Genomic DNA, 19,899 nt, shown 5'->3' on the forward strand with positions numbered 1-19,899 from the left:
AAGTTCGGTATGGCCAGGTTGTGACTTATGCGTTGTGTCCCAGTTTGCCTGAGGCATTTTCCTTCATTATGGCCAGCTCTTGGACCTTGTTGGCACTATCATCCCTTCCGGAAAGTACAGACATATCCTGAAAAATGTAAGTATTGCCAAGACTGGGTAATAATTTGTCTGGGCTATTCAATGGCCAAGATCTGTCTCTGACGTTTTACTTCAACTAAATGGCTGTGACTAGACCTGGGCTGGGTTGAAAACAAAGTTTGTGATCACGCACAGAAGGACAGATCGACACATTTGTCTCTGTTTCTCTCTAGTGAAAGGTAATAGAGAGGTCTGTTACTGTCTTATGGAAGCACTGTGCTGAAATATGGAGAACAACCCGAAACCGGTTAGGACGGTCCCTGTCCGATTTTACTGTTTCTGATCGTGTAATAGTAATACTGCTGCTCGACAAACAGGCCGCTAGCTCAGCAGAGACGGTCCCTGTCCGATTTTACTGTTTCTGATAATGTAATACTGCTGCGCGACAAACAGGCCGCTAGCTCGGCAGAGGCGGCAAAATTTGTCCAGTCAGTTTCGCATCGGCATCCCACTCAAAGCATGATAATGAAAATCTAGAACAAGCTGACAATAGACTTTTGTTGATCATTTATCATAAACGTCAATGCCGCCACGTGCACAAACCGCAGCTCCCGCCTAATCGCAGCGCCATCTGATGTCGGAACTCAAAACTCCCACACGTCATTGCCGCCGCGAACATGGCGACCACTAGTAAAATGGGATCGAATGACTGGAATACAAAACGTAAAAAAACACCGGCGAAACCTCCGATGAAGGTAATTACTTTACAGATCACATTATAAATATTTTGTCTCGATTCCTCAACATTTTCATCGCTTTTAGTGGTGTATTTTGTTCGCAAACAATGCGAGAATGTTGTACTCCGTTTTTCTCGTTTTGCGTGTACTAACAGTATACTATGTATCCAAATAGTGCAATGTACAGTCTGATGCGTTTATATAGGTTTTCTTGACTGGCAACGTTCCATGTTTATTTTCAGGCTTGTGATTTTGCTAGGCCCAGATCATGTGGTCTTATTGAATAGTATCGCATGATGGTGTGTGATGGGATCAGTTTCACCGGGATTTTGAAAATTTTCTGAGGATATTAGTACCCTAAGTGGAAAGCTAATTGAGCAGAGGAGCCAATGATAGGTGAGGCTAAAAGGCCAGGGGAGGAGCATGAAATTGACTTTGGAGATTATTAGAGTGGTGCCAACTGTTTTGTAATACTAGACATTGATGAGTTGGCATATTGTGGATACATTGTTGAAATTGAAGACTGTTGGACGGTGCCTTGTTAATGAATACTTATACAGTAGAACCCTCGGGACTGACCAGTGCTGACCTTAATAGAGAGGTGTCCTGATTAGAGAGATCAAATTGAATGGAAACAACCAATTTGGGACCAAAACTAGTGTCCTTATAATAGAGAGGTTGTCCTTATATAGGTGTCTGCTTAAGGGAGTGTCCACTGTATGTTTATAATCAGCGGTGACTTCTCTTGAGAGAATTCTTTTGAGGAAATGGATATTTGGCGGTGTGTTTTCCTGGTGTTTGACTGGACACCCCCTGTCTCACTTTTAAGTCCTCAGCATAGACCAAGTGTGGGTCTACCCTCTTCCTTCATATCATATGAATTTGAGACCTTGTCAATGATGTTGATAACTCAAGCCTCTGTGTCCTGTTCATCCTGAGGAAATCAGGGGTTAATATTCGCTGCCCTGCTTGTCTGTTTGAATATGAAGATCTTCATGTCCTTGGCAAAGCAAGGTCAAAGTTTGAGGTTATATTACCGTGATCCTGAGTTAAATGATGTGTAAAACAGGATATGAGTTTCAAGAGGCAGAACTCCGTAGCCTGAAGGTTAGCCTCCAACTCGTGTGTGGACCAATTTAGAAATTACAATGTCAGTCCTGGTTTCTTCTAGGCTCTCGGACAGATCTTGGACTGTCTGCCATGTCTGCAGGTTTACTGAAGTCGCATAAATAAAACTACTACATCCTTTTCCTCAGATTCTGTATCCATGTACACTTAGCACAAATGAATGGTCATGGTGTTCAGCTGGAACTTTTCAAATGATCAGCAAATGGGATGTTTTAAATAGCAGTGTAATTGGTACATAAGCATTATGATAACAACTGTCAACATTGAAATGACAATATTGAAATGCAGCACTTTGAGGTATGTGAATGAAGCTCACAATAATCAAAAATTGGAAGAAAGGTAGTTGACAAATCAAATCAAAACTCCTGTCTCTACGCCAATCTTCTGTCTCAATCATTGGAAGGTTGCATGCATCTTTACACTTGGCTCTGACAACAAGTAGGACTGGGCTGGCTCTGACAATAAGTAGCTTGTACCGTTGCGAGTAAATTGAAACAACTCGATTGAGAATCTGTCCTTTGACTGAAAATGTCATCAAAAGGTCTGTGTGTTAAAACTTGTCCAATTTAGGTCAGATCTTATCAGAGGTTTTGTTGTCGGTTTTGGTCACTTCCTCAATGTATACATAGAAAAGGATGCTATTCAAATATGCTTTATACCAAAATCATCAGTCAAGGCGGCCCACCCCACCTTGCCAGTTGACCACACTACCTTGCTCTAGAATCCATAGGGCCACTCTTCCTTGTGTTGCACGCTGGCAAAACTTCTTGAAAATTGAGAAAACCCTGGAGAATCCTTATCATCCATGTCAACCACAGATTTTTGGAGAAAAGAATGCTGTGCAGTATGATGATTCTTCCAATCAGGTCACAATTAATTCTTTATGTATTGTCGTAGGTCACCACAAATCTCATTTATCACTTGCTAAAGTATCTGAAGCCTTTTCTTGCTCAGTCATCCAGGGAGGTGAAACAGGCTATTGTGAGGACACAATGGACACTTGTTGAATAATTGGCAGAGAATTTCCCATCATAATGTTTAGAAAGCTTTTATGGTTTCTGTAATGTTTCTATAAACCTGTGACAACATGAATGAGAATAGTCCAAACAATCACTTTCCTTTCTTCTTCTCTGTAGATAAGTGGCTAATTTCTCTGTTATCCAGTATTGACCTTACAATGGCTAGTTTAGCCTTTTATTACTTTATTTAGCCCATTGTACTATAATAAGATTGGTTCTACATGTTCCAATGAAAAAATAGTATATTAGATATCATTATGTTGTGTTACACCAATTATCCTTGAATGTTTCCAAGTAGGCAGCTATATATTGAAATTTGTCATTTTATTTGCCATCACCAAATAGACGTGACATGTTTCCTCTGATCACTTTAGATCTTTCATTTGTAATTTGTAATCAAAATCCTGTTGAAATTACAGAGAAGAATGAGAATTGTTGCAGTACAATAAATCGCTGCTTTTTTGTTTGCTAAACTCTAGTAAAAGTTTCATGAATTTATAATATAATAGACATATCAAGTGTCAAAGCTTGAATGAAATAATTTTGCATTGCAGTGTGTTGTCAAATTCTGAGGAAAGTTGGCTGTGTGGTTTATAGTTCACATCAAATATTTTGAGTGGACTCCCTCTATATTGTGAAAACAAACCATCTGTGAACAAGGTCAGCACATGGTCCCATGAATGATGGTCGGAACATGTGGACATCTTCCCAGCCTTCACCAACAGCTGTCGATCTCTTGTTCTGTAGTTCTTCAAGGAACCAGTAGCTTTATTTGTTGTGTGATTTGGTGTGAAATGGTCTAATGTATAGCATCCATGAAATTTTGGCAGATTATGCAATATTACTCAATCACCAATGACATTGACAATGAGCAAATTAGCAAATGAGCATATGAGCAAATTCTTTTTTCTGTCATGAAAATTTCGGGGTTTGCAGTATTTGGGCCAAGTCTGATTTACACCGACCAACTGGCTGGTAAACTCATCACATCAGCTGTGCAATGTACAATATAAAGTTATCTGATACAACTCAGGACAATGGATTCAAAACAATTCATCATTGTCATCCAGTGTGGTTGTGTCAGTCGGACATTTTTCGGCCGCTTCTGAGTCTAATGACACTATACCCTCAGCTCAATTCAACTCTCATTGTTACAACAGTTTTGTCACATGCCTGTGAGAGATTGAGTCGGATTATGTTCCAGGTATTAATCTCGGCTATCCCTTTCAGTTGCCATTTGACGCTTAGCGAGTGTTGCAAGGTTAATTTGTAGAAACTGCTTCGTGTCTTAACCATACATCAGGCATACATGCTGTGCTGTCTGGGTCAATACAAATTGCAACTGGTTGCTCCGCAGTTCATCACTGCACGTTCTCTTGGTAGTGCTGAGTACCCAGGTCGTTGCAATCACTAAAGTAGTCTTGGTGGGTTGATATCTCCACTAGGCTGTGGGGGTTTTACTCTGTTAAAGCTGGGACTACCGTCGACCTTGCCAGGTGATGACTTGTCCAGGAGAACCTGTGCCTGCAGTCCTGAAGGAGTGAATGACAGGCGATCTGTTCACAACAGGTGATTTGTTCACAGTCTCCTTTTACTGTGAGGCCCAGGTGGAATACAGACAAGACCATGGGATGATATCTTTCAGGAACACATGCCCCTGCCATTGACTTCAAGTGATAGGGGCCTATGGCATACTGTTTCAACTAACTGCCTTAACTCGTGAATAATTTTCATACAAAATCAGATGCCGTCCAACGAGTCTCAGTTGACTGATCTAAAAGTGCATCATCCTTAAAATACACCGTATTGCTCATGAGCTTGATGCAAACTATGTGCTAAAAATCTATAGTTGCATTACTGTCACGATATGGTGATCCCTTGTGGTGGGGAGGATGCCCAGTGTCATGAATACATGTTTGTTAGTGCACAATTTGGGAATGAAAGTGCAGTCTCACTCGGTTATATAGTTATCAGTGTTTTTTGAGTTGTTTGTTGCAGCCACGAATTTGTCAAGCGCGATAACAGTATTCTCACTATCGAACTTTTGCATCAGGTGTACCATTGATTTATCTAGTCTGTGAAGCTCGTTGGAATGGATTTTGCAACAGATTCTGAATCGATTGTCTGTGGGACGTCAGCTTGACTTTACTATACTGCCACATCAGACCTTCAACTCTACTGATACTTATGGCAATCTGAAGTTAACTGCATTATTATGTTGTCCTAATTGAGCCTTGGATGTTTCAGGAGTTTCATTTCAGGGTATACATGATGGATGCTTCGATTAAGAAACTGTCACTTTGTGGCCTGATAAAGAGGTCTATTTAGAATAATTTGGTATTCGTACTCATCTTGTTTTATCCTATCTTACAGGTGAACAAGTCGCCCAAGAAGAACACCACCAAGTCTTCAAAATCCACCTCTTCCAACAAGAAACCGAATAACGATAAGAAAGCTAAGAAAGTTGTCTCGAAGAAGACATCTCCAAAGAAGACAACAAAGGCTGGGACCAAAAAGACGAAAAATGATGTCAAACCTGCCGACAAGAAAAAAACAAGTCCGATAAAAGCTAAACCAAAAGCTGATTATAAGACACGCCATCACATCGGCCGAAGAAAAGCAACGGAAAATGTGATCTCATATAGCCAATCAGGGACAACATTCTTTGATTTGTATACTGACTATAAGACGTTCAATATATCCAAAATGAAGTTCCCAACAAAACGTGGCCATGACGATTCAAATAGCGTTAAACTGCCCCCCAAAAAACTGAAACTAGACCGGAGTAGTATGAACAGTGGTAAGGTCTCATCTCCTTCGAAAGACAAGGAGAATTCAGCTGCTTCAAAGGAAAAAAAGAACATTGAAAAGTTGAAAAGATCAAAAGAATCTTGTGAAAAGGGTTTGAAAATTCAAAGTCCGAAAAAGAATAAAGAAAGTCCAAGTAAAAAGGGAACTGAAAAGAGTCAATTGCAGAAGAAAGGGGCAATTTCCGATGAGAATTTGGAAGGTTCAAATAAAGTTAAAAAACCATCTCCGAGGAAGAAGGTGGTCACTAGTTTTCAGGCTGTTGCACCACGCGGACCGTGGGTTAGACGCCAGGCTAGTCTGAATGCTTCTGCTGTTATGACTGTACTTTACGAGCGTGAAAGGGGCCCTACGATTGTGAAGGAGACAGACGATCAGAAAACGCCTGTGAAAAGTCATGAATCTTCCAGCAAAATTTCTACGAAAAAGTCCAAGGATGCCAAAAAAGTTTCAAAAACTCTGAAATTGACTTCTAAATGTAAGAAAGAATCTACTAAAAAAGAGAAAGCAGAACCAAAAAATAGGGTGTCACGAACAAATAAAAAGAGTGGGAAGGTGCAGGAAGCTGTGGCTAAATCTAAAGGTACTTGTAGATCCAAAAAGATCAAAGGTCCTTATCGGTTCCGGGAATTGAAAAATCTGCTTGATTGTGACAATAACGATTTAGATTGCGATGTTTTGAAATCAATACAGCAGGGTTTCTTTTCGAAAGGAATGAAACGAAAGATCAACTCCTCGGATATACAACTTGGTGTATTTGCACATAAGAAACGTGAGGCTAGTCTTAATGCCCAGGCCATGTTGGCTGCCAGCTGTGGACGAGTTGGTGGACGCAGAATTGGACGAGACTATAGTTCAAGTGAAACATCTTCGGATTCTGAATTTTTCCAGTCGGACTCGGATGAACTTGATGAACGGTCGTCTGTTACCAGTAGTGAGGTTGAAGCTGATGATGATTCGGATGAAATTATCGATGTTGTTGAGAATGACGAGGATGAGGACATGCGAGCAGCGAGGGTTCTCCCCGATTCCTTTAAGATTACACGTCATGTGGCAACGGTCCACCACACTCATGAGATTCTCGGTCACTGGGTGGATGGGCTCGGGATCAAGGAGTCGTTGATGTGCAAGGATTCTATTGAATGGACCAATCGCGAACTATTACAAGCACAACCACAGGTGACGCCAGTGTCCCCTGGGAATGGCATTATTGTCCCAGTATCTCAAGTCACAAGTCCACGTATGGAGGTCATAAAGGTCACACCACGTCCGTCGTTACAAACTCCACCACTGCAGTCGTCACCAATGCAGTCGTCGTCACTGTTGATAAATGGTATGGTGGCTCCCGGGGGTTCACCACTACCTAATGGAATGATAGGACCAGGAGGGTCGCCCCTGCCAACGTCGTACTCTTACAATAACGGTGCCATCATCCCTTCGTCTCACTGCCAGTCATTCACACTAAACGGACTCGGGAGTATCTCCCTCATGGCGACCTACCCCAACAGATACGACAGTGCCTTCAGAGTGCCATCATTTAACAACTCGTACTATCAGCACCCGGGTAAGTCACTTTCATTTGTCTGTCAACTTTATGGGTATCCTGCAGTCTTATGGTTAAGTTGTATTTTTCTCATGAATTTCAATTGGGAACATAAAAAGGCCAAAAACTTGATGGTGTATAGAATTGAAACCAGGACTGAATACTTGATAGGATTCGCTGAATCTAAATTTGATTTCATAAGTTTGGAGGAGACCAAAACAGGTGAGACTTGAAATTCTGCATTAAAACATTGCGATATCTAGTTTACAATTGTACTGGAAAACTACATGTACAAATGATAAGTCGTCGTTCAGGCCAAAAGAATTGTTGGCACAGCCAGACTTTGGGCCTCGGTTGAAATACTCAAAAATACATGTGGGGTTTCCCCATGTGGTCATCGTTCTAATGGTTTGTGTGATCGAACGCCATTCTAAGTCGATTGTGAATACATGCAGTGTCATTTCGGGCCTTGAGCAATGTCAAATACGTGTGTGTTGTATTTTCTGTTCACTGTACCATGATAGCTTGATTTTCAGCCGCAGTAACCTCGTTAAGTCAGTTGTAACCTACTTGCATATTCATGACCATGCAAAAACCTCTCTTCCTTTTCATGCCTGTCTGAAGGTCAGGATGGTATTTCCTATTGTGAGAAAATAACAATTTGACAGCGAGCGCTCATTCACATGTTCCACAATGTGATAGTGAGCTGCTGCAGACAGAAATAGCCCCACCCACAGCTGCATAGTGTTCATTGACAAAAAGGCAAGAAATGCTGGTGATAATATGGAAAGGATTTCATAGGAAGTAGGGAAAGGTCATCAGGAGATGTCGACTAGAGCAAACATGGCAAACCGATCCTCTGGGTATGGCTTGTTTGGCCTGCACTCCTTTTAGAAAGACATGAATGAGTATTTGGTAGTTATACAAAGAAAATGCAGCATCTGAAGCAAAAGAAATCTATTTCCTCTGAAACTTTGAAGTCTGTTGTATCCAAAAAAACACACTGTCTGAATTTCACAATACATCAACAAGAATAAGTCAGTGAAATAACTAGAGCTCTCATCGTGCATGCAGTTGCCTGGTTTCATGGTGGTATTTAAACACCACGTGAAAGAGTGCAGCTCAGGCTGGTCATCATGGACCAGCAACACATTTCATTCTGAATGAGAAGCTGAGACCTATTGCCTTATGCTTTGCGTGAGCCAGCAGCCCGTAAGAGAAAGTTCCTGGAGGAACGTGGTACCCAGATGTCATTTTTGCACCATTTACAGAGTCGAACTCGACGCCTTTTGGGTTACATCGTCATTGCTCAGAAACATACTCTTGTAGAAGTATGGTAGTGGTACTGCAACCACAGGAATAAAATATCATGCAATCAGACCATGTTTGTATCGTGTTCTATTTTCATATACATTGATAATTAGAGAGTGTGTCTATAATCGTGTTGTCTTCCTCAGTTGAGATATTTCCCAGTAAAATCAATACGTGCTGCGAGAAGACCATTATTGCCACATAATCAGATCAAGAATGACGAGCAAGCGTTAACGGCTCGAGAACCTTTTGACTCGATTTCATCAACTCATATGATGATTTGAGTTCGAAAGGGTGGGTAAGATTTCTCTTGCCATACACATGGTGAACATCTTCCCCATGGTTTGTTGGCATGGTTGCACTTTACGCATCCCTATTACGCGATAATCAGGTGTCAACCAGCAGGAAATACGAGTTGATTGTATCAAAAATATTGAAATTAATCTGATTGTTGGAGAGTGCTTGTCACAAAGTTTATTCCATACTCATGGTAACTGGGAAAAAGACTTGTTAAGGGCAAGTGGTGCTTGCGAGTTGTATGATTCTATGATCTTGGGGAGTGGGAATTTGGGGTTCAAGAATGGTACATGTCTATCTATAGGACAATCTTGGCATGGGCTATCTTCTTATTTCTTTAGCCGCTCACTGACAGGCTTGGTGAGCAAAACAGAATCTTTCCTTTCTCAGCGAATAGTGTTCTTTAGTTATTGTTTATGATGCTAGAATCTTGTTTGCAGTGGTGATCGGAGGTCCCTGTGCCAAGGATCAGTGATTGCTGCAACCAGCAATCATACCGGTTTTACCAGCAGACGAACAGTTCTTACTCATCACAGCGATAACTGTTGCAGGTTGCAACAAAATTGCTCATTAGAATGGCAAGAAAGTGTAGCAAATGTACTAGATCTGAGATGGTTCAGCGCCAACAGAATCAATCAATGATACTTTACTTCATTGCCGGGTATAACAGCCAGAGAGCCATGCATGCAGTCATACAGCCAATCCAGAGGTGCCACACTATGAGCAGACTTAAAATCGCCTGTTGTCACGACCAAAACTGGTCCAAGTTATCAAACCAGCCACTTAAACAGTTGTTGACAGATCTTTACTTTGACTTGCAGGTTGTTACAGCCAGAACAGTCCGATCATGCAGCCGGTCCAGGACAGATACACACACATTGTGCACCACCCAATCCCAGTGCAGCCGCAGCAAGACCTGGAGATCATCTTCCATCACCACAACTCCCACCAGACGATCAAACCATGCTGCTCCAAGACAGAGACAGTCACGTGTACTGTCACCCACACCCAGCAACAACACGTCAATCAGAAACAGCCGTGCAAGATTCAGGAATCTTTTCCACCATCGCCGGCATCTCATCAGCCACTGCCACCCCTACCACCACCTGAACCGCCAGCACCTCAGCAGTTCTCGTCACAACAGTCGGCACACCAACAGTTCTCATCTCAGCAAGTGGCACCCCAGAATTTCCCCTCACAACAGACAGGGCCACAGCAATATCCCACTCAGCAATCGGCACCACAGCATTTCCAACAACAGGTGGCACCTCAGCAGTACCCACGTCAACAAACACCGCATCAATATCCTCAACAGCAGGTGCCACAACAATACCCATCACTATCTGCACCTCAGCAGTTTTCTCACCAACAATCTGGACCTCATCATTTCCAACACCAAAAGTCTACACAACAGTTTTCGCAGTACACATCATCTACGCAGCAGTTCCCACATCAAGCATCAGCACCCCAGCAGTTTCAGCCCCCACCTCAATCCCGCCGCAATCCTTACCCAAGTCAACAGTCTCACCAGATGCAGAATCCTGCTGCGCCATCGAATCAACTTCAGACACTTCCTGCCAACATGCGTTCAGTCCCTGTGAACAAAAGTCTTCCTCCCTGTGCGCCCAGATATCATACTTTGACTGCTCCACCACCCAAAAACACCCCAGATGCATTTCGCAAGAACTTATCTGCACCCCAACTAAAATCACTTCCTGCACCCCCTAATCGAAACTCAGTTGCACCTCAAGTAAAAAATCAGTCAATGCCCCAGAGAACTTCATCACATTCTGTTAACCTTCCTGCCCAGTCAACCCATAATGCTGCACTTCCTCTCACCCTGCCGGGAATCGCACCAAAAAACGCAGCTACCCAACCAAAACCACCAGCTCTTCATCCCATTCCAAAACCGTACACACATCCCATGCCGCAGACAGTGCCCCGACCTATTGGTCAATCTGAGAGAGAACTAAGGAAGAGACCGAGATCAGTGACAGCTTTCTCAGGTGAGGGCCGCAAAAGGATGTGCCTAAATCCTGTTACAGTAGAAATACCGATGGACATTCAGGTGTATGGTGTCGACAAGAATGACACTGAGCGCACTTGTCATCGGCGGAAAGAACGAACTGAACCGGCAGCTAGGGAACCGAAGAAACGATTGGAGGAAAGTGAAGGCTTTGCGGAGAGATGTGAAAGTGCTCAGAAGAAAGATAGTTTAAGAATTCAAAGTGTTGAGAGAAAGAGACCTGAAAGACTAAGTCCGAGGCTCAGCAAGGAGAAGCCTGGGCCAGATGTGAATCGGTTACCAGCGGAACAAGCCAGTGCAATTTCTCCCAAAGAGAAATCTGCGACAAACAAAACAAAACAGAAAGTGACTGAGAAAACAAAGGAGGGCGGGTTGAAGTCAAAAGTGAAGTCTAAGCCAGTGCTCAATAACAATAGTAAAGGTGTTGCAAATAACAACAAGAAAACTATCGGAGGGAAAACAAAACTTCTCAATTCAAAGAAGTGTATGAGTGCGGAAACAAAACTGCTAAGTAATAAGAAAAAGGTTGGTGGCCAGAGACTAACTGGGGACAAGAAAGTTTTGAAATCTGTGACCAATAGACCAAAACTGTCATTAAAAAAAGCTGATAAACAGAAGCCAAAACTTCTCAAAAAGAAGACTGCCACTGGACAAAAAGCCAAACTGCTTAAGTCGTCTGGTCAGGGACCAAAACATCTCAATCTTAAGAAGTCTGTGGCTGTTAGTAAGGGTCCGAAACACTGTAAGACGTCCCCCAGTGATAAATCAAAAACAAACATTAAAAAAGAAAAGAAACGTGTTGATGCTAAATCGAAAACGGGAGGAGTGAAAGCGGGACAAGAAGCAGGCTCGATCAGTTCACGACGGGGGTCCAATCGGAAACAGTCTCTTGATAACAGCTGGCAGTGGGTTGGAGAGCCCGAGAACAAGCTTGTCTTCACTTGTGTAAGTATTATTATTTTCCCATTTCTCATTCTACATGTTCATGCTCTGTTCTGTCATTTCTTTAAAAAGTCCACCTTTCTTTCGTTGAATGAAAGAGATCTTCAACAAAACAATCTGCACCTCCAGCACAGTGTTGGTTCATTATTGTCGGCGCTATTGAGCTGTTAAACGCACCCCTCCATCCTGTAAATATCGTCATGATCAACTGATCTGATAACATTATCAACACCACTCAATGAATGTAACGATCAGTAAACATAATTATCATAATTTATGTGCACATGTAGTCAGTGGATATGAAATGTGATCGTTCTGTTCAACACTGATTTTCTTGTCGTCTGCTGCTCTTTTGTGTTCAGAAGGGGAGGGGGTCCTATTGAGTGACGTCTATGGTGGGTGTCAGGATAGGACCTGTTCTGGGTGTCTGGAGTGACTTGATCTATCTTTAAACTAATATAAAAGGTATCAGTCCAGTGAGTCTTGTTGGAGGCTATTCTATCTTGGTGGATCCTATGGAGTGCAACTAAGTGGATCCTGGAGTACAACTTTTGGAGGGTGTCTTGAGTGGTAATTCCTATTTGGAGGATGTCTTGATTAATATCTATGAAGAGTTCTAGTTCAAAAATCTGATTTTGTTAACAGATTTTATGCTCACAATAATGCACGTAGCCTGGTCTAGAACAAATCTGTCTTGATATTCGTACAAATACTATAGAGTAGATCCTCTCCTGCAAAAAGGCATCATCCTGGTTGAATTGAAAGCCGCCAGACTGGGATTCTAACACATTTGCCATTGATAGTTCCTGTTTATACCTGCTCTATATGTTTCCTATAGAATCACTCTGTTCTGCCGCCACCACACAAGAACAGCCTGCCGCAAATTACATTATTGATTTACGAGTTGAGAATAGATTTTGGACAGTGCTGCCATCTCTTGTTCGAGAGTGGAGTAACACTACTGTCTGATGGATGCTTTCACATAATATATTCTAGTCCCTTCAGTATTTATGTCTCTAAAAGATGTCATTGTGGAAAATACCAGATCATGTTTTGGAGACTGCAATTTGCACCTCAGATGGTGGAGTGTCTGCACTGTGTGGTACATAAATAACCCTGAAGTGGTAATCAGTGATGGTCGTGAGACCTTTAAAGGCTAAGTTGGTTAGTCATACAAATGTCAGTTGATAATTAATTGTGTTGTTCATGTGACACTAGCACCTAATACATGGGAAGAGATAACCCTTTTCTCATCGTCTGTGTTTTTGATATTGGCCATCTCAAACTGTTGCAGTTGCAAGTTTCTTTACCTCACTTTCTCCCATTCTATCATTTCCAACTTCTCCTTGTAGAATGAGATGCCCGGTGTTGAACGTCCGTGCTATTCCGCTATCTGCCATAATGATGGTGACATCATCAAGGCGCGTGACTGTGTCTTGCTGCGTTCTGGACCAAGAAAGAAGGATCTGCCATTCATCGCAAAGATAACTGCGTTCTTCGAGAAAGATGGTAAGATGCTTTGACTGAGTCGATTCTCCAATTTGTGCGTTCATTCTTGTGACCATTTAATGTGTGCCGCTATGGTTGGGTGCCAAGTCAAGTGGTATTATTGGCCAGTAGTTGCTCCATATTCAGGTATGGAGAAGAGGCCCATCATAGGTTATACTTGAAGTATGGAGAAGAGGCCCATCATAGGTTATACTTGAAGTATGGAGAAGAGGCCCATCGTAGGTACTTGAAGTATGGAGAAGAGGCCCATCGTAGGTTATACTTGAAGTATGGAGAAGAGGCCCATCATAGGTTATACTTGATTTGTGATTTTGCATTTGCGTCTTTTTCACCAAGCTTTCATTTCTACTCCAGGTGAGAAGATGATGAGCATCCTGTGGTATTATCGCCCTGAGCACACAGAAGCTGGCCGTCAGCCCAATCATCTGCCAGCAGAGCTGTTTGCATCGAAGCACAAAGATGAGAACAGTATAGCATGTATTGAGGACAAGTGCCTTGTCATGTCTGTAGGAAAATACTGCAGGTTTGTTACTCTTTCTTGTGGGATTCATCTTTTGATGACTTAGTTTGATTTGGCTGTTTTGGAGTCATTCAGTTGAGGGTTAGAGTTTTACTGTCAGTTAGCTATCAGAATGTTTTGGTACATTATAGACGAAAACCACCTATGAAAGTGAACTTAGAGACCTTCTGATCTTGAGTCATAACAGGACTCCCTTATGCTGTTGGGATAACTGCAAGACCTTAGGCTAATGAATCTTTTGCCAAGTAGACTTCATCCACTGACAGTTCTTCTGATCATCAAACCTACAGTGCTTTTTCAACTTTCACCTTGATTGAGCTTCATCCTGTATCTAACGGTGTTTTGTTTTTCAGATATCGAGCAAAACTGAAACTCCTGGAAGAAAATCTGCCATTTAGTTATTCGAAGCAGACGCTTGTACCCAAAGCAGACGACGTACCAACTGAATGCTTGCCAACTGACGTCGACCCAGAGACTGTCTTCCTCTGTCGCTCTGTCTACGACTTTAGACAGAAACGTATCTTGAAGAATCCATCCTGAAGTTGTGAATAACTAGGAGAAATTATGGAGACATGGCATCTTTTGTTGACATAGCTTGACTCTGTTGGCGCTGGATGGTGTATTCAAGTCCTGGAGTTCTCACCCGATGATGATGGGTGGCGAAACCCTGTGGCAACGACAACAGTTTCTTCCGTGCAAATGATAAATTTTGTAGCCTCTGCACAACTTATTATGATGGATAGGAAAGCTAGATTGTGCCGTTGTTTTCAATGGACTTGTAAAAGAACTCACCTGCAGCTTTGTCCAAAAAGAAGTCTGCACAGTAAATCACAAGCTATAGTGATTTGCATGCTTGTAGAATTCTGGTAATTCCAAAAAACATGATTTGTGACTTGTGATTGTTTTCATACAAGGTGCAAGCCGTCTGCCTGCAGTCTAAAATTTGATACCTTGCGGTCTGTTGAAAGGCACTAACTCTCTTGGTTTTATACTTCCTTCAAATGTACTTTATAAGCCCATGACGCTTTTGTATAGCATTTCCTGTTTGTAGTCTCCTTGGTCGATTTCTCGCAAACTTAGATTTAGTATGACAGTGCAGACAGCTGTGCTCAGGTTCCTAGTTGAACATGCTGTATTCAAGACGTATGCATCCAAGTTTTAGTGCCTGCACCTGTGACGTCTAATATTCATGGGCAACTGCATGGAATAAAAGATGTTTGCAGTTACTTCCTTTGTCTTTAAACTGCTTCTTGGTAATTGACTGGCATGTATTACATCAGAAACCTATCAATGAATCAAAGGTGATACACATTTATCATCTGCATGGAGTCTATAGGCCCGAGCCAGCGAGGTCAGATTAAGTGACACAAAGGCGTCAATAGTGATATCTCCTATCTCACAGCACATCAAGTTATTCATGCTTGTACAATGAATCTATTAAACATGGCATTAAATACAAGCCAGTCTTCTCGCTGTGCATTTTAGTCACCTACAGACCACAAACTTGATGCCTTGCTGCTACATATAAGTTCCTGTTTAACTCTTGTAATGTGATGTGGTGTATTTTGTTGTAGATATTCGGCTAAGTGGCACTTTTAAAACCTTCACTTACCGTAAAATTTGTTGTCAAATGTTTACATGTATGGAGAATATCAAGACTTAACTAAACTTGCTGTGATTAAAGACAACCCTTTATTGGCATCAATGGGCGTAACTACACTCAAATACCATTGTCTTGTTGACACGAAGACTGGTGACTCTTACTTTTCTGTGTTAGAGATAGATGTCCGATATTTTCAAACCAGTAAACTGATAATAATTTGATGTGATATTGTCCTTGTTTGACTAGGCTTTGCCCTTTATATTGGGTTTGTGGTCATACTTTTAAGCACGTCCGCACATTTTTCTGATTATCAGGACCCTTTACGCAAAACAACTTGGCATAGATGGACAGCAAATGCAAATAACTGCCCAAATTCTTGACCACCTCAGATGTGTTCGTATTTAAAGTATGGCCATTTGTAGACATTTGGCCAAAATAACTCTAGTTTTCTTATGTTCGAAGAATGTCTTTTATTCTGTTTTTGCCAACAGGCAGTTATTTTCTTCCAACTCTCACATCGTTATAATTTTCACCTGAACATCGGGCGTTTATTTTGTTGACCACTTTTGGTCAAGTACACTCTATTTTGGCGGACACCTTATGGATTATCTCTGAACTGTTTACAGTCTTCTTCTGTAAGAAAGAAAATCTACATCTGCATTCGTAAAATAAGACAGGGGGTTGCAAATGCTCTAGTTTTACTGATATGAGATCGCTTTGTCAGTTACTATGAAAAAAACACCAAGGCCAGGCCGGAATATGATGTGATGGCCATTGGACCACTTACATACATGTGCTCGTGATCTTACCAAAGTAGTTAAGTCAGTTGCCCATGATTGTGATTGCTACTTTCTGCACAGAATCGGGACGGGGACGGCGGGGCCTCTTAAATTAGGATTAGGATGTGGATGCATTTAGGGGTGTTGTGTTGGCGCTAGGCTCGCATTGATTAGTGTTGTGTCAGGCAGAACCAGTATTCAAAAACAGAAATGCATGTATATATGGTTTTGGGTTGGTTTGAAGGTCACAGATTTATAGACGATCACTTTGGTCTCGGTAGACTGGTTGACTTTTTGAAAGTCATGTTATGCAATTAAAGTATTTATTCTAGACGGTTAAGATGTAAGATATTATATCAAGTATGTTGTTGTTTTTGATTGTACATACTTTAAATGGAATAGAAATATATATATTAGTATATTCTGATATTATAATCATACAGTGTGTCTCTGTAAATGGTTACCATGTCGTTTATGATTCCAGGTGCTTGGTAGGACTTGCATTATCCTTTTCTTATGGACGGCACAATATTCCGAAGTAGGACCATGATTATGACTAAAAATGTGTGCTTTCTCCTGATAATACAATCATTGTCAGGTGGTATATTAGGACAGAGGCTGCTCTATTTACCCTGTTGTATCACTGTATATCCTGGTCTTCGTTAAAAATGGATGACGTATAATATCGCACCATATGAAATACTTCGATTATTTAAAATTCTATTACTGTTTGAATTTTTTGTGGTTATTTAATTCTTATATCTCCGCCTAAGGTAATCTTTGCATTGTGTTGTTTTCAGTTATAGTTTTGGAAAAACTTCAGGTAATGAAACGTCAGGTAATGAACGGACATACCCTTATTCTTGGCGCTTTTATCTCTGTAATACCTGACTGGTGCCTCATGATCTACTGCACTAGATTTGGTTGTATCATGAGTATCAAGTCAGATTTGGATGTACATGGTGACGTTACTGATGTCCGAATCCTTACATATAAAATGGCACCCGTCATGTGCTACTCTAACCCAAAGTTTTCCTTACTAGATTTTATTGAATTCGCTTAATCGTGTGAAATGTATTTTGTCAATTCTGTCATTCTGGATGGTGATTATATCTTGTTTATTATCGTTTGAGTAGATTATCCTGAATTATATTACTGTTCTTGAAATTGCTTTTAAGAAAGTTTAATCTGATAAGTCTGTGGTTAGGGCTTACTCTTTTTGGTATCATTCCTGTTTTGTACATGCGAAAGCAGATTCAACAAATAGAAAAGAGATTTCGAAAACTTGAGAGTTAACGTTATTCATGAACTGCATCTTAGGCATATTGAAAATATCTTTTGGGTCTAACATATGAGGCTGGGCCTTCTTCCATTTTTTGGGTTGTTTGGTTCAAGTGTTCTTTTCTGTTAATCTTTGGTATGACAAGAAGAGTATAGACAACTCAAGTTTGCACGGATCTCTTAATTTTCTTCAATTTGGTTACAATGTTGTCGATAATGACTGAGAATACACCTCAAAATGTTGGAACTGACTTGCTTAGATTATAGTTCATTTCACCCAGTTTTGGGCAATGGCCCGCTGTATACATTACATGGAATATACTGATGATTCTGTCCTGGCTCAGTGAAGTGAACTATTTCAAGTACTGCTGAAGAGACGATATCCTTAAATACATGTAAGGTGTTTTTTCTGTGTTTATATGATAGAAGTGTATAATGATGTAATGTTTTCCTCCTGAAAGATGTACTATTCTATATATTTTGTGGAAATGTACTTAATACTATGAGGTGCAAATGGACGTCCACAACAATCAAAGTCATATGGAAAGCTCCATCCACCGTCTTGGGTGAAACTGTTATTGAAACCATTGGCGTTTTTGGCATGATATATACGTGGGCAATCTTATCTACAAAAAACCTCCAATCTGTCCATCTTCTTTGCTGTGTTCGAAAAGAAGGTTGTAATGCTTCAGGCAGATGTTTATAAGGGAATAGTTCTCTTATGTTTCATTGGCCTCCTGCAGACAATGTGCAACACTATCTTCTGATCTTACTCGGCATTGTTCTTCATGACCTGACTGTGGACAAGGTGACAATAAACATCATTAAATGTATGTTTCTCAGTTGTGTTAATAAAGACTCTCCTTTAAAAATAAACAGGCTAATGCTGTTTGAAGAAAGGGAGTGCTACTTGCTTCTTTTCTGCAGAAGCATATGGAGGTGTCCGCCATGTTGTAAATTCGAAAGATGTTGATTGACAACCGATTTTCTCTCGTGAAATCTGTCCCAAATGTCCACAAGGTATGATATATTATTGTTGACTATTGGATTGGTAGATATAGTTGTCGTTTATTGGAGGTAGAACAGATCAATGAATTAATATTTTATCGTTTACCCATAATATACGCGCACTTCCTGTCAACTGGACCCATGTTTGCACTAGAATGGCTTCATTTAAGTCTCTCAGTGTTTTGTGTAAAATAAGGTGGCGCTGATTTTCACTGGGGTGTGTCCAAATTGACCTCCCATCATTGTCACAACAATGCAATACCCAAGTGACAGCACCATGTAGCGTTGGGCATAGTTTTCTGGTGCCTTGTTCAGTGTCTTTACATCACCTCTGAAGCCATTATGTTGCACAGGACACTGACAGACTTGAACTTAAGATAAATGTGAGCCATGTAGAGTTAGGTACTAAGGTGATTGACAGCGGCCTGGGCCTGGAGTGCTCAGTCCTATGTCGGACCTGGAGTCTTTCTTATTGCAGCATCCCAGGCACAGTAACACTGTCAATGACCCACTTTGCACTCCTATCCCAGTATTTTATTCCATATATTTTATGTGTGAATCAGCGTCCTCGTTCACAGTCGCAACATGCAATAAAAAAAAATCTGCAGAAACTTTACTGTTTTACTTTTGTTTTTCTTACTCTCTGTATGTATCCTTCCAAAAAATATACAAGCGAGCTCCCTTATAATAGGTTCAGTATGTTTCAAAACATGAACGTGGGTTGAGGATTACTCCGTAGTGATCTTTGCTATCGAGCTCGTTCATTGGTGCTCACCATGGTGAATGCAGCGTTCACCATGGTGAATCCAAAGTTTACCATGCTCACCATGGTGAATGTAGAATTTACAATGCTCACCATGGTAAAGTATTTCACCGTCCCAATTCACTATGGTGAAGTGCTGTCAGTTTGCCATGGTCAAATTGAGACACCGTCAATTCCTTTACCGTCATTGGATCGATGCCACCAGATTTTTTGTTTTGTAAAGGTTTCGGGATACGACCAATGCATGCGAGCACCTGCGGCGGAACCCCAAACCGCCCTCTCGATCTATCCGTGGGCCACGCCACTAGACTGTCAGCGCTCACGGACTCCGGACCTCCAGACTTTAGAGACCGTGACTCCGTGACTCACTTATATGTGGTGTTTTTTTCACATGCATTGGTCTCGTGGTTTACGGAAAAGTAGGCCTAAAATGTAATAGTGTCTAAAAACAATATCCAGTTAATGGAATTACATTTTTTCCATTACTGTTTGCTTAATATTGCCCTATCACCTTTTTCATTAATCAATTTTGAGCATTATGTTTACA

At 41.2% G+C, this 19,899-nt stretch overlaps 1 protein-coding gene across 1 annotated transcript; it reads left to right on the forward strand.

Annotated features, from left to right (window-relative positions):
- The first annotated feature begins 754 nt into the window (after positions 1-754).
- Positions 755-19,193, forward strand: LOC135485325 (histone acetyltransferase KAT6A-like). The gene is made up of 6 exons (XM_064767215.1): positions 755-833; positions 5,336-7,334; positions 9,743-11,892; positions 13,242-13,398; positions 13,753-13,921; positions 14,272-19,193. Exons 1-6 carry the CDS (start codon positions 756-758, stop codon positions 14,456-14,458), a joined length of 4,740 nt encoding a protein of 1,579 aa, XP_064623285.1. The 5' UTR covers position 755; the 3' UTR covers positions 14,459-19,193.
- The last annotated feature ends 706 nt before the right edge of the window (positions 19,194-19,899 follow it).

The sequence above is a fragment of the Lineus longissimus genome, chromosome 3, assembly GCF_910592395.1.
Source record: "Lineus longissimus chromosome 3, tnLinLong1.2, whole genome shotgun sequence".
Lineage (NCBI taxonomy): Eukaryota > Metazoa > Nemertea > Pilidiophora > Heteronemertea > Lineidae > Lineus > Lineus longissimus.

Coding starts and splice junctions, on each gene's coding strand:
- LOC135485325 (XM_064767215.1), top strand. CDS start 756: ATGGCGACCACTAGTAAAATGGGATCGAATGACTGGAATACAAAACGT. Junction 834..5,335: donor CGGCGAAACCTCCGATGAAG/GTAATTACTTTA, acceptor CCTATCTTACAG/GTGAACAAGTCGCCCAAGAA. Junction 13,922..14,271: donor TCTGTAGGAAAATACTGCAG/GTTTGTTACTCT, acceptor TTTGTTTTTCAG/ATATCGAGCAAAACTGAAAC.